Raw genomic sequence first — 12,643 nt, forward strand, 5'->3', positions numbered from 1 at the left:
CCCCTGGGTGGGCGGAGCTTACCCAGGGTGACTGCCCCCTAGGTGGGTGGGGCTTACCCAGGGTGACTGCCCCTGGGTGGGCGGAGCTTACCCAGCGTGGAGACTCAACACCTCAACACGGGGCAGAGCCTGGCTGGGTGGGCCTCCCCCCCCCACCGTGGACTAGGCAGAGCACCCTAGTTTGCCAAGGTGAGCAGCAGCTTACAGTGCACGTGCAGCCGCACCAGCGCCTCGGCGGTGCCCTCGGAGTTCTGGCAGTGGAGCTGATAGAGGCCGTCGTCGGCGCGGGTCACGTTCCACAGCTGCAGGGCTCCCCCAGACAGGATGCGGTGCCGCGGGCCGCCGGCTGCAGGAGGCCACGGTTGGGAGCCCGCAGGGTCGGGGGGACCAGGTCTGGGAGACCCGCACCCCTCTCGCGCACCTGGGCTGAGGCGGTAACCGCGGAAGGTCCAGTTGAACGCCTCGGGGGCGGGGTTGGCAGACACAGACACTGGCAGCAGGGCCTCGCCCCGCTCCTCTGCGGTCACCACCAGCACCTGCTCCCCCAGAAACTCTGGAGGGACTGCATGGGGGCGCCCCCCAGAGCCAAGGTTGTTGTTAAAGTGGGGATCCGAGGTGAATTTAAGATCAGATATAGGTTTAAAGTTGGGGTCGCTACTAGATTTAAGGTCGTGGGCAAGGTAACAGTTAAATTTCCTTAGGAGCAGAGGCCATGGCGGCGGCAGACCACCCCTGTCTCCCCGCTGCTCCCCTCAGCAGTGGACTTCCTTGAGCTGCCTGTTCTGCTCCCCACTCTGTCTCTGGTGAATCGTCTCACTGCCCCGCCCCTGCACCTCTAGCCTGTACCCCAGTTCTTATATGCATCAATGCATAAATCTTTAAAACAGAGGGGAGCAGCGGGCGGGTCAGGAGAGGTCTGCCGCGCGTGTACCCCAGTTCTTATATGCACCAATACATAAAATAAATCTTTAAAACAAACAAAAAAATAGGAGTGGAGGCCATGTTCTGGATTAAGGATGGACAGAGGGGTCAGGCCAGGGGCAGGGCAGGACAAAGGTGAGCTGGGGGCTGGGCAGGGGAGGGGTCAGGATAAAGGCCAGTCGAGTCAAGGTTCAGGGTGGGGAGGAAAGACTTGAGGACCCGGTGGCTTAGGGCCGGGAAGGGAGGACGCTCGCGGCCAGGGACATACACAGCACGTTGAGGCGGTAGGAAGCGCTCACGGTCTCCCTTAGCGTGGCGCTGTGGGCTCGGCAGGTCACACGGTGGCCCTGGTCGCGGGATGACACTCTCAGAAGGACCGTCCTGGCGGCGGACGAGCCTTTGAACGGGGCAGCCCGGGCCCTGGCAGCCACATCTTCCAGCCTGGGCGGGGGGCGGGGGTGTGTGGTCAGTTCGGGACTGGCGGGGGCGGGGTGGTGGGCACAGAGAAGGACAGGGAGTTGGGGGACAGCAAGGGGGGCGACCAGGGAGAAGTGGGGTCACTGGCACTCTCACCTCTCCCCCTCCTTGTCCCAAGACAAATTGACCGGAGGGTTACTGCTAATGCTGATGCAAGTCAAGTTTAAGGAGTCCCCGGGGCGGAGCTCGGTTGCATTGGCCATGATCGTCAAGTTAGTGGGGGGAACTTGGAAAAGAAGGGGGGGTGGGGCCGGGGAGGGGGGTTGTGGGCAGAGCTCAGAGACGAGGAGGCCCCGCCCTCTTCCACCTGGTCTCACTCCCTGACCCCACCCGGACCCCCCACACACACACCATCGTTGGGGGGAGGGGAGTACCCCCACCCAGCTCTGGCCCAGAGCTCCCGCGCCCTCCCTGCGGCCGGCAGTGCCCGCGCTCACATTCCACGGCCAGCTGCGTGGACGCGCTGAGCTGGCCGGCCTTGCACGTGAACTTGGCCAGGTTGTCGGAGGGACCCGTGATCAGCACCAGCTCGCGCGAGAAGGTGCTCCCTGACTTCTCCAGGCTCCCCAGCTGCACGCGTCGCGGCTCCTGGGGCTGCCGTGGTTCCGACACCGTGCGCGAGTCCTGGAGGCCAAGACTGAGTGGGGGCCCACGGTAGCCCTGCCACCCCCAACCCAGCCCTGGTTGTGTGATGAGGAAAAGGAGCCTGGTCCTGAGCACGGGACGCTGTCCTGCACCACCAAGTCCAGAGTAAGGAGGCGGGGCTGGAATTGAGCAACACACACACACACACACAGACCCTGCCTCTCTCCTCCCAGGCTGGGCCCCCTGAGTCAGGGGTCAGGACCCCTGAGTCGTGTGTTTTATACTCTAGAGACCTGCAACCGTCCAAGTCCCCTGCCCACCCTCTGCCAGGAGCCTCCAAAATCATTCCTTCTACATTTACCAACACCATAGGCCAGAAACCCCTTTGGAATTCCCCGACTTTTCCCAGAATTCCTCCACTTTCCCCCATCCTTAATTATTTTTCTTAAAATCTTTCCTTTATTTTTTAAAGGAAAAATTTATTTTTTAAATTTTAAAAAAGATTATTTAAGCATACAGAACTGGGGTATAGGCCAGAGATGTGGGGGTGTGAGGATTCACCAGAGACAGCGTGGGGGGCAGAGCAGGCAGATGGACTGCTGAGGGGAGCAGCGGGGAGACAGGAGAGGTTGCTGCGCCCTGGGGGTCAGCTCCCTGGCCAGGGATCGAACTCGTGCTGCAGTGGCTGTGAAGAGCTTCACAGTGCTAAGTTTTACCCCACTGTGCCATCAGGGAGGGCCCTAAAATTTTCTTTCATTTTTCCGTACCACCAATTGTTTTCCCACAGATTTCCAGATCTTTCTTTACTATTCTCTTACCATAATCCCCTGTATAGTTCAAATTCTTGGCATTTCCCCAAAATTCTAGTCAACGATTGAAATTCCAGTGTCACTCCCATAATTTCTAGGCTTAAAGGTCACTCCTTAATGCCCCAGGATTTTCCCAGAATTCTGTCAGAATTTCTTTAAATGTAAATGTAATTTTATTCTACTTCTCCTGGGACCCAAGAGTGATTTTCAGCTGTACTGTGGAATTGCTAACGTTTTCCCCAAATTCCTAGTCCTTGCCCAGACTCTCACTGGCTTGGCTCCTGAAATTCTTAGTTTTTTCCTAAAATGCCATTTCATCTGAATGCTGAGATTTCACTAGAATTTCCTTTACTTCTGTGAAATTAATCGCCTTTTCACTATAACTCCAAATCCTCAACCAGAATTTCTTCCTCTAGAACTCTCATGTTTTTTCAGGATTTCCAGAATTTTCCTAGAATTCCATTGAGTTCTCCCGGCATTAATGTTTTTTTCCGATTCCCTGCCCAGACTCACAAGCTCCAGTACGTGTCAAGAAATTCAGATTTTCCAAAGATTTCCCAAGACAGGAGAACGGCCTTCATTCCTGCCCACAGGGGAAGGTCCAGGATGGTGACAGTGGGGACAGCAGAGAGACCGAGGCTGACACAGCTTCTGCAGGGCACCAACCTTGTACCAGGTGAGCGAGGGGTCCGGGTTGCCTCCGATGGCCAAACACACCAGCCTCACGCGGGTCCCAGCCCGGAACCGCTGGCCCTGTGGGGGCCCCTCGATCCACAGCTTCTGGGCCGGATCTGGGGGGAGAGCCCGGAGGAGCGGCTTTGTCTGTGTTGGGGCATGAAGATGGGTCTCTAGGGCCCCGGAGCCCCCCTGGTGAGCCGGGGCTCACATTTCACATTCAGGGTGAGCGACTTCTTGAAGGTCTCCTTGGTGAAAGCCTCGCTGAAGGCCTCGCACGTGAGCATCAGGCCATTGTCCTCACGCCGCGCCAGGAATGTCAGGTTGGACATGGAGATGTGGCCCCCATGCAGGCCCTGGCAGGAGGGGGCTTCAGTCCTGGGGGTAGGGCACCCCCGTCCTCGGCACCAGGGGCCCGAGACCACCCGGATTCCAGAAGGAACACATCTCCAGCTCCTCCTCTGTGAGACCCAAGAGGTGGGGCCCAGTCCATGCTCCCCAAGGACCAAGGCTGATGCCAAATACCCCCTTTCCCAGACCCAGGAGTCACGCCCCCGCCCACCCTGCCCTCAGACCCAGCCCGGCTCCCGCCTCACGTCCATGACAGTCTCCTCTGTGGGCAGCAGCTGGCGCCAGCCCAGCCACCACCGCAGCAGGACCTGCGGGCGGCTGGACTTGGTGATGCAGGACAGCGTCATGTTCTTGTTCTCAGACTGGGACGGGGACCCCAGGATGGTAATGGCGCTGGGGGGGACTGCGGGGTTTGGGCACAGAGAAGAGGCACAGCTGGGCTGCAGGCCTCACAGACCCGTCCAGTCGGATGGGGACTGCGGACAGAGGGCTTCATGTCCGACAGGTGTGAGTTGGGGGCATCAATGGGTGGCTGTCTGGGCCACAGGCTGACATCTGGGCATCTAGCACCAGACTTACAGGTGACCTGCAAGGTGACCCTGCGTTCCTGGACCGTCGTGGACACGCTGTTGTGGGCCTCACAGCTGAGCCTCACCCCGTGGTCCTCCGGCCGCACCACCATCACCAGCAGGCTGCTGGCCACTGCCTGAGTGTGCTCCGTGCCCCAGGCTGTGGACACTGGCTGGCCGTTCTGGAGACAGGGACAAGCTCAAGGTCAGGTCCCGGCCCCGTCTCTGCCCCCACCCAAGGCGGCCTCGGCTCTCACCTTCAGCCACTGCAGCGTGGCTGGGGGGTTCCCGCCCCGGGCCGTGCACAGGAGCTCCAGGTTCTGCCCTGCCCGCACGTGGCCCTCGTCCAGGCCGGGCCACTCAATGACGGGGGGCCCTGGGGGGACTGAGGGGCAGCTGTCACTCACAGGAGCTCATCCGTTCTTCGCAGGCCCCACAATCTGCCTCTGAACGCCCAAGCTTCTCACTGAGTCTTGAATCTTCCATAATCCCCACACTCTCCCAGAACCCCCAATTTCTGCTCCCCATCCCCAGTGTCCACAGCTGACTCAGTTCCCCACTTACACAGAATATTCATGGTGAGTGAGACCTTTATGGGGATGACCAGAGCGGGGCTGGACCCCTCACAGACCAGTAACTGCCCATTATCCGAGCTCTGGGGTGTCACCCTGGGGTGGGAAGTTGGGGTTCTGGAGTCAGAGTCATCATCTGAAATTTGGGGAGTCAGGGTGAAGAGGTGGGGAATCCCAGTCCCCACAACTGGTCTAAATCTCCACACTGATCTCTTCTAGAATCTGGAGTTCCATGGAAGAGATCTGGGGGGGGAAGTGTCACTTGTGATAACTGGGGTCCCAGAGTTTTCTACCTGGCCCAAATCTTAGAACTGGGCTTTCTAAGAATTTTTAGAGTGCCGGGTGAAAATTTTGGTCCCAGATAGTCCTACCTGACCCAAGTACCCATTGCCTGGGATGTGGGGTTTGCATGGAGAAATGCGAGCATCAGAATGGGGGTGGGGGCCCCAACTTTCATACCTGGCTGTGGCCTCTGTGGTGAAGAGTTTCTCCTGGGACCCCTCATTCACATTAGTAGAGATGTCAGCTACTGTTTGTCCACCTTGGGGTAACAACAGGACTGGTGAGTTGCTGGGTACCCCCCAAGGAAGATCCTGGGGGTCATGGCCTAGACATGCTGCTCCCTCCCTTCTGGTGTGCCATCTCAGCTCCCACACATTCAGGCCTCCCCCAAACTGGAGTTCTCTGGGCTGAAGGAGTTTCTCCCAGCCTCTCCCCTCCCCTCCCGTCTTTGCTAGTTGTAACAGTCACCCCCTCACCTCAGTTTCTCATTTCTGCACCAGCAATGGCGCCCAAATCTGTTGGGGCCTCAGCCTCTTCCCTGGGCGCCAGACCAGGAGCCCCACAACCTCCCAGGCACTTGCCCCACGGCCTCAGCATCTCCCCAGGCCTGCTCCTGTGTCCCTACCTCAGGAGTGTCATATTGCGGGGGACCCCTAGGTGGACAATGGGGCTTTATGCTAGCCCCTCAGTTCATCCCACTCACTCTGGAGAAAGATGATGTCCGGTGCTGGCTTGGCATCCCCGGACACACAGCTGACCTCATATTCCTGCCCAGCCACCCACGTGACTGTGCTCCCGGCCTCGGGGGTCAGCTGGAGCACCTTGGGGGGCACTGTTGAGAAAGAGCCTGGGCTAAGTCGCCAGGGCAGCGCTCGGTGCCGCATTGCTGATGGAGTGAGTGTACACCCGACGCCTGGGGAAGGAGGGGCTGGCTTGAAAGCTGGGAGCCTGGGGTAGGAGAGCTGCAATCCAGGCCCCAGACCCTGGGCGCCCCCTTACCCAGGACGGAGAGGAGCACTCTGGGAGCCACGAGCTCCGGGCCCGTCTCGGAGCGGCCGACCTGGCACTCGTACTCGGCGTCATCGCTGAGGTCACACGCGTCGATGCGCAGGTGGAACTCACCTGTAGCGGGACCCAGCCTCAGGCCCAGGCCCCGCTGGCGCCCACAGCCTCAGGGGAGGGCCCCTCACCTTTAGAAGGGTCTCCTTCCAGGGAGTACCTGGGGAAGCCTGGGATCCTGGGATCGGGGCCCAGCAGGAGCCCGTCTTTGGCCCACTGCACCACACTGCCTGGGGCGTGGACCCCACACCGCAGCTTGGCAGTGGCCCCCTCCACCACCGTTGTGTTTTCGGGCAGGCCCCAGAAGCCTCGGGGGGCCAAAGCAGGGCTGGGAGACTGGGCCAGGCCTGGGGACACAGGTGGGTGAGCGGAAGACAGAGGGTCTGTCTGTCCGGTGGGAGACAGGGGCCACCTGGAGCTGAGCCCCAGCCAGGTCCCACTCACCTGCGGTCAGCAGCCCCATGAGGAGTAAGGTGGCCGAGGCGGGGATCCTGAGGGCCATCCCGGGCCGCTGTGGTCCAGGAACAGCTGCCCTGCGTCTGCCTCCCTTTAGGTCCCTCACTCTTTTCTCCTTGTGTCCTTTTTCTGTCTGTCGCCTTCTCTTCCTGTTTCCTCTCTCCCGAGTACCTTGGCCCCCCTCTATCTCCCTAGTCTAGGGCCCCTCCAGCCGCTCCCCCACCCAGTCTGTCTTTCTCCCTGTCTAAGACACCCCCTGGGGCCCCCTGCAGCCTGTTTCTCTCTCCTCTCTCCAGCCACCCCTGCCCTGCTCTCCTTCTTTCACCCTCACAGCTCACAGCCCCCTAAGGAGCACCCACTGCCGGCCCGGGAGGCCAGTGTGTCCGTGGCCGGCAGGACCCCTCCTCCTCTCTGCCCGCTTTGCTCCCCAGTGTCATCCCCAGGCTGCAGCTCCAGAAGGCTCCTCCCAGTCGGTCCTCGGCCAGCCGGAATGTAAAATCCCCTGTCAGCACATGCCAGACACATTCCTGGGCGCCTCCCCAGCCCAATGACCCCAAACACTTGCCTGGGGTCAGGGGTAAGGGGAGGCGGGTCAGAGCCAGGAGGTCCCAGCTCAGCCTGGGGGCAGAGAGCCCGCTGCCAAGGGGCCCAGTCTGCCTCTTCCTGGCCTGGGTCATGGTTTTGGCAAGAGTCCCCCCAGGCGAGCCAGGGACTCTGCTGGGGAGCGCGCCAGCCTGTGAGGGACAGGGGTGCAGGGAAGAGAGCAGGTGAGCGTGTGTTGGCCTGTGGTGTGCAGAGCGTGTGAGCGTGCAAGGGACCAGAGTGTAATGCACGGGCAGTCGGAGCCACTGCAGAGGAAGGCAGGCCCGAGACCCGCAGCGGGCACAGGCCTGGCATGGAACTCCTGGCTGCTGGGACGGTGAGTTCCAGCTCAGGCCTCCTCCCCATCCGCCCTTCCCCAGTCTGTCTTTGTCCTTCCCTGCCACCTCCACTGTCCTTCCCCATCCCTTTGAACCTCTTCCTCTCTGAGTCTGAGTCTGTCTCTCTCCTCCTCTCTCTCCAGTGGGGGTTACATCTGCATTGTAAATGCACCTCTCCCACCCCCACTGCCTCTCTCTTTGCATGTCTGTTTCTCTATTTCTGTCTCTGCCCTCACCCCTATCCCCCCCTCCACATTTGTCTCTTACAGACACCAGGGGCTCAATTTGTTTTCAGCCAACCTCTTTCTGCCTCTTGCTGTTTCCCCATCTCTGAGCCCCCCCATCATCACATCCTTGAACCCCATAACCACATGCTGGCCGGACCTCTGTCCCAGCGTGCACACACGCCGAGGCTAAAGCTGCGTCTGCCTGCTTATCTCCTGCAGGAACTGCTCATCTGTTCCCCTTCTCCGCACTGGCCCCCATGCAGGCCCTCCTCTAGCAACAAGATGGAGCATCTGGCCTGCTCCCTCAGCAACATCCTCAGCTGCTTTAGCCTTCTCCTTCCCTCCCACACAGACTCCTGCCCCTCCCACATTCCCCGCTCCCAGGCTGCCCCCCCACTCCTCCTGGGGAATGGGCTGGAGGCCCTCACCAGATGGTGTCCCCCTGGGCCGGGGTGCAGAGCTGTCAGTCTCTGGGAACTTTAATTAACACCAGCCTTCCCCCTCCACCTTAGCTGTTTTCCTTCTGGAGGCTCCTGGGACCCGAGCTCTCCATCTTTCCATGCCTGTGGCCCCAGAGAGCTAAAAGGGGAAGGAGAGCAGGTGTCTGGAAAAACAGCCTCACTTCCTGACTTCTTTTCCAAGCCATAGGAGTCTTGGCCCCAAGATCGCCCAGTTTCAAAGTCGAGGGCCTGGATCCCCAAAACAGCAGTCAGGACCTGGACATCTAAGCCCTCAGGACCCACCTCTGGAAGGCTCAGGGGTCCAGACAGCACCCCTCTCCTCAACAGGCTTCTTACCCTCCCCCGCCCCCCACAGGACTCAGGGCGAGGTTCAGTCTGGTGATTTTCAAATCCTCGTGGGCCTGGTGGGTGTGTGAGGCCTTCTCCAACCACCCACTTGAAGAACCAAGATGAGATTTTTCTGGTCCCTGTCACGGCAGGGGAATTGTGTCTCCAATTTCTTAGAAACTCGGGGTTCAGACTATTCATTTCTCAATCAACAAAGGTCTAAACCCCGATCTTGGACTCCTGGGACTCCAGCCCCTGCCCTTAGGGAGGCAAAAACCCAGAGCTCAGGACCAAGGAGAATCTGAACGTGGAATCCCTCCCTGCAGGTTCAGGAGTGTCAGACCCAGGGAGGCAGCCCCCCCTGCCTGGGCGAGGGGTCCCGCCCACCTGCCCGCCAGCTGCGCGGCGCACCCGCGGCCCGAAGCGTGGGAACGCCCCAGCTGGCGACCCGCAGCCGTCAGGACAAGCTGCGCGGTTCCCAGCACCCCCTCCGCCGGGCCCCGCGCCGCCGCCTCCAGCCGTCGCCCGGCAACCGCCGAGTGGGCGAGGGGCTGGCCCGGCCGCGGGTCCTGGGAAAGGCGGGGCTGGGGGCCGGGATCCTGGCTCTCGGGACGCGCCGCGGGGTGCAGCCTAACGAGGGGGGCAGAGGGAGGTTTTGAGAAGGGGTTTCGCGGCTTCTAGACATGAAACTCCTTCCCTCTTCTCCGGGGTCCCCGCTGTCTCCCGGACACCTGGGCGCCCTCTTCCTGACCCATAGGCTCAGGGGAGCCCCGCGCCCCGCCTCCCCAGGGCGCGGAAACTAGCGAGGCCCCAGAGGCTCCCATTTATAGCCGCGTTTCCACTCCGCTAGGTCCCTGCAGGCCCCGGGCTGAGCAAGTTTCTTCCACTCCTTTCCCTCCAGCCTCCGCTCCTTTCTCTCCTGTACCCCCCCAATCTCGGCAGCGTGCAGGTGTCCAACACAGCGGGGACCCCTCTGTCGGCCCAGGTGTTCTGGCTCCCAGGCCCCCCTTGGGCCCAGGCACCCGCCCGCCCGCGGGGGCACCCGGCTCTGCCAGTCCCCATTCATCAGCGCCCCGGCCGCGGGAGTTTCTCAATGGAAGAGGGCGGGTCTCCCGGGGGCGGGCCGGGGCGGGGTGAGTGGGAGCGGCCTCTCCAGGGGTCTCTCGGGCACCAAGCGCGCGGAAACGCCTGGCAGGCGATTCAGAGCGTCGTCGCTGCCTGCGGCTGAGCACACTTGGGGAACTACAGCGCGAACTGGAGGGGTCTGTAAGCCTGGAGGCGACGTGGGGGGCGGGACCCTGCGAAGGGAGGAGTTGGCAGGAAGCAGGTGCCACAGCTAGTCTGCGAGATCTTGGGGGACCCTCACTCAAGATGCTGGTCTGCGCCCTCCTGATCCTCCTCTTCTGCCTCAGGGGGCAAGCAGGTACCTGGGGTTGGAGGGATGCAGATAACTAGGGGGTTTGTTTTCAGTTGCTCATTTTCTAGGGTGGCTGGGGCTAGGGGGTTCAGACTCCTGGATCTAAGGAAGGAGAATTCTGGGGGTCCTGGGCATCTGGGTTTGAGGGAGGAAGAGGTTGGGGCTTGAATCCTGAATGAGGGACCTCTTGAATGTGCTAAGTTCAGCCCTGTTGTCCCCACATTCTCCTAGGGTCACCCCACTTCCTGCAACAACCCGAGGACCTGGTGGTGCTGCTGGGGGATGAGGCTCGGCTCCCCTGCGCCCTGGGGGCGTACCGGGGGCTGGTCCAGTGGACTAAGGATGGGCTGGCTCTAGGGGGTGAGAGCGATCTGCCAGGTGAGGCTGTTCTCACTCTTGGGGAGTCTGGCTTCAGGGTGAGGGTGCTGGGCCTGAACTATACCTGAAGTTCCATTTCCACCTGCTCCAGTTTGAGATATGGCTGGGCTCAGGTAACTATTTGAGTCCTGATTTTTTAGCTTCCTCTTTGGGAGGGACATTTTAATTTTTATTGTAAATATTGCATAAATGCAAAAAAAAAAACAGCTAAAGCAAATGGAAGATTTGCCATGTAATTATAAAGTAGCCACCCCTAGGTGTCTTCTCAGGCTAGTTTCCAGGGCCCCAGAACTCCCCTTTATCCTTTTCCCTATCATAGTGATCTCCTTGCTCACCCCAGAGACGACATCTAACATGACTTTGATGGCAATTATTTTCTTATGGCTATTTTTTAACTTTATCATCCCAAATTTGCAGTCACTCTGGGTTGGGGTAAATTGGAGTCTCTGGCCCATACTCACTCTTCTGGTGTGGGATGGATGGGGGTGGGGGTGGAGGCCTTGGGACTCAGAAACATGGCGCGGCTGCCTCTTCCCCTGCTCCAGGGTGGTCCCGGTACTGGATAGCCAGGAATGCAGCCAGTGGCCAGCATGACCTCCACATCAGGCCTGTGGAGCTAGAGGATCAAGCATCCTATGAGTGCCAGGCCACACAAGCAGGCCTCCGCTCCCGACCAGCCCGACTGCACGTGCTGGGTGAGGCCTGGCCAGTCCACTCTTCCCTGGGGACCCTCGGGGTACAGCGGGCACCAGCTGGGAGTATCTGAGACCAGGGAACCCAGAGGGGTCTTTGGGCCCTGGATGTGGCTCTGATCCCCACCCCCCATCCTTGCAGTGCCCCCAGAAGCCCCCCAGGTACTGGGCGGCCCCTCTGTGTCTCTGGTTGTCGGGGTTCCTGCGAATCTGACCTGTCGGAGCCGGGGGAATGCTCACCCCCCGGCTGAGCTGCTGTGGTTCCGAGATGGGGTCCGGCTGGATGGGGCCACCTTCCATCAGGTAGGGTCCTCGTGTATTAGGTGACATTCAGGGTCCACTCAGATCGCAGGGCCTCCCAGAGGAGAAAAGGACATGGGAGAGCTGGGGTTGACACTGGGACCCTTGGTATGTAACCAGGGGAAGGACCCTATGGCTGGGCTGCCTGGGTTCAAATCCTTGCCGTTACGACAGGGGTGATAGCAGTATGCACCTCATCGGGTGAAAGCAAGCAACATCTATATTTGCCCAGAAGAGTGCCTAGGTCTAGGAAGCACCATCTCAGCGGTAGGTGAAATCATCATCATCACTATCATCACTCACAATCTCCAGACCGTGCTGAAGGAAGGGACCGCTGGGACCCTGGAGAGCATCCTATCCTTGACCCCCTCCAGCCGTGATGACGGAGCCACGTTGGTCTGCCGAGCCCGGAGCCAGGCCCTGCCGTCCGGGAAGGACACAGCTGTCACGCTGAGCCTGCAGTGTGAGTCAGCTGCCCTCTGGGTCCTGAACCTGAGGTCCTGGGGGAGAGAGGGACTCCGGGGTATGAGAAAGTAAGGGACTGTGACCCAGGGGAACTGGGAGCTACAGGCCAGGGTTCCTGGCTCAAGGGGAAGGGGGGGCTGGAGACCCAGATCCTGAGATAAGGCAGGGGGCTGGCCCCTAGGTCATCAGTGGTTTCGGGTCCTTGCCCAGCTGACCCTTGGCCCACCTCCACAGACCCCCCAGTGGTAACTCTGGCCGCAGACCCACAGACTGTGCAGGAGGGAGAGAAGGTGACTTTCCTGTGCCAGGCCACAGCGCAGCCTCCGGTCACCGGCTACCGGTGAGCCGCCTCTAACCAGCCCAGAGCTAAGCTTGGGGAGAGCTGGGTGTGGGGTTGAGTGGGTGAGTCTCGGGAACAGGGACTGCACTACAGCCCCCTACCTCCACAGGTGGGCAAAGGGGGGCTCCCCGGTGCTGGGCGCCCGCGGGCCTATGTTGGAGGTGGTGGCGGACGCCTCATTCTTGACCGAGCCAGTGTCCTGCGAGGTCAGCAACGCGGTGGGCAGCGCCAACCGCAGCACGGCGCTGGACGTGCAGTGTGAGCCTGGGCGGGGCCGCGGAAGGGGGCGGGGCGGGGGTGGGGCTAGGATGGGGCGTGGTTGCGAAGGGATGGGGGGGTCCGAGTTGGACAGAGGCTGGG

General features: G+C 60.7%; 2 protein-coding genes across 2 annotated transcripts in view; one reads left to right on the forward strand and one right to left on the reverse strand.

The window, feature by feature from the left end:
• Window positions 1-7,230, reverse strand: part of NPHS1 (nephrosis 1, congenital, Finnish type (nephrin)) — a 17,595-nt gene extending 10,365 nt beyond the window's left edge. The window contains exons 1-16 of the mRNA XM_012730572.1: window positions 6,745-7,230; window positions 6,432-6,647; window positions 6,241-6,363; window positions 5,945-6,073; window positions 5,419-5,500; window positions 4,952-5,055; window positions 4,645-4,772; window positions 4,398-4,569; window positions 4,064-4,221; window positions 3,679-3,823; window positions 3,459-3,583; window positions 1,836-2,022; window positions 1,495-1,624; window positions 1,190-1,362; window positions 422-562; window positions 206-346 (exon numbers count right to left, since the gene is read on the reverse strand). Coding sequence (XP_012586026.1) covers window positions 206-346; window positions 422-562; window positions 1,190-1,362; window positions 1,495-1,624; window positions 1,836-2,022; window positions 3,459-3,583; window positions 3,679-3,823; window positions 4,064-4,221; window positions 4,398-4,569; window positions 4,645-4,772; window positions 4,952-5,055; window positions 5,419-5,500; window positions 5,945-6,073; window positions 6,241-6,363; window positions 6,432-6,647; window positions 6,745-6,802 — 2,212 coding nt within the window. The 5' untranslated portion in view covers window positions 6,803-7,230. The remainder of the gene's footprint in view (window positions 1-205; window positions 347-421; window positions 563-1,189; window positions 1,363-1,494; window positions 1,625-1,835; window positions 2,023-3,458; window positions 3,584-3,678; window positions 3,824-4,063; window positions 4,222-4,397; window positions 4,570-4,644; window positions 4,773-4,951; window positions 5,056-5,418; window positions 5,501-5,944; window positions 6,074-6,240; window positions 6,364-6,431; window positions 6,648-6,744) is intronic.
• A 2,665-nt stretch (window positions 7,231-9,895) lies between these two features.
• Window positions 9,896-12,643, forward strand: part of KIRREL2 (kin of IRRE like 2 (Drosophila)) — a 7,861-nt gene continuing 5,113 nt past the window's right edge. Inside the window, exons 1-7 of the mRNA XM_012730573.1 lie at window positions 9,896-10,114; window positions 10,340-10,486; window positions 11,032-11,181; window positions 11,321-11,481; window positions 11,791-11,941; window positions 12,178-12,283; window positions 12,393-12,541. Coding sequence (XP_012586027.1) covers window positions 10,063-10,114; window positions 10,340-10,486; window positions 11,032-11,181; window positions 11,321-11,481; window positions 11,791-11,941; window positions 12,178-12,283; window positions 12,393-12,541 — 916 coding nt within the window. The 5' untranslated portion in view covers window positions 9,896-10,062. The remainder of the gene's footprint in view (window positions 10,115-10,339; window positions 10,487-11,031; window positions 11,182-11,320; window positions 11,482-11,790; window positions 11,942-12,177; window positions 12,284-12,392; window positions 12,542-12,643) is intronic.

Source organism: Condylura cristata, unplaced genomic scaffold, assembly GCF_000260355.1.
Source record: "Condylura cristata isolate star-nosed mole 26May11 unplaced genomic scaffold, ConCri1.0 scaffold00028, whole genome shotgun sequence".
In the NCBI taxonomy this organism is placed as follows: Eukaryota; Metazoa; Chordata; class Mammalia; order Eulipotyphla; family Talpidae; genus Condylura; species Condylura cristata.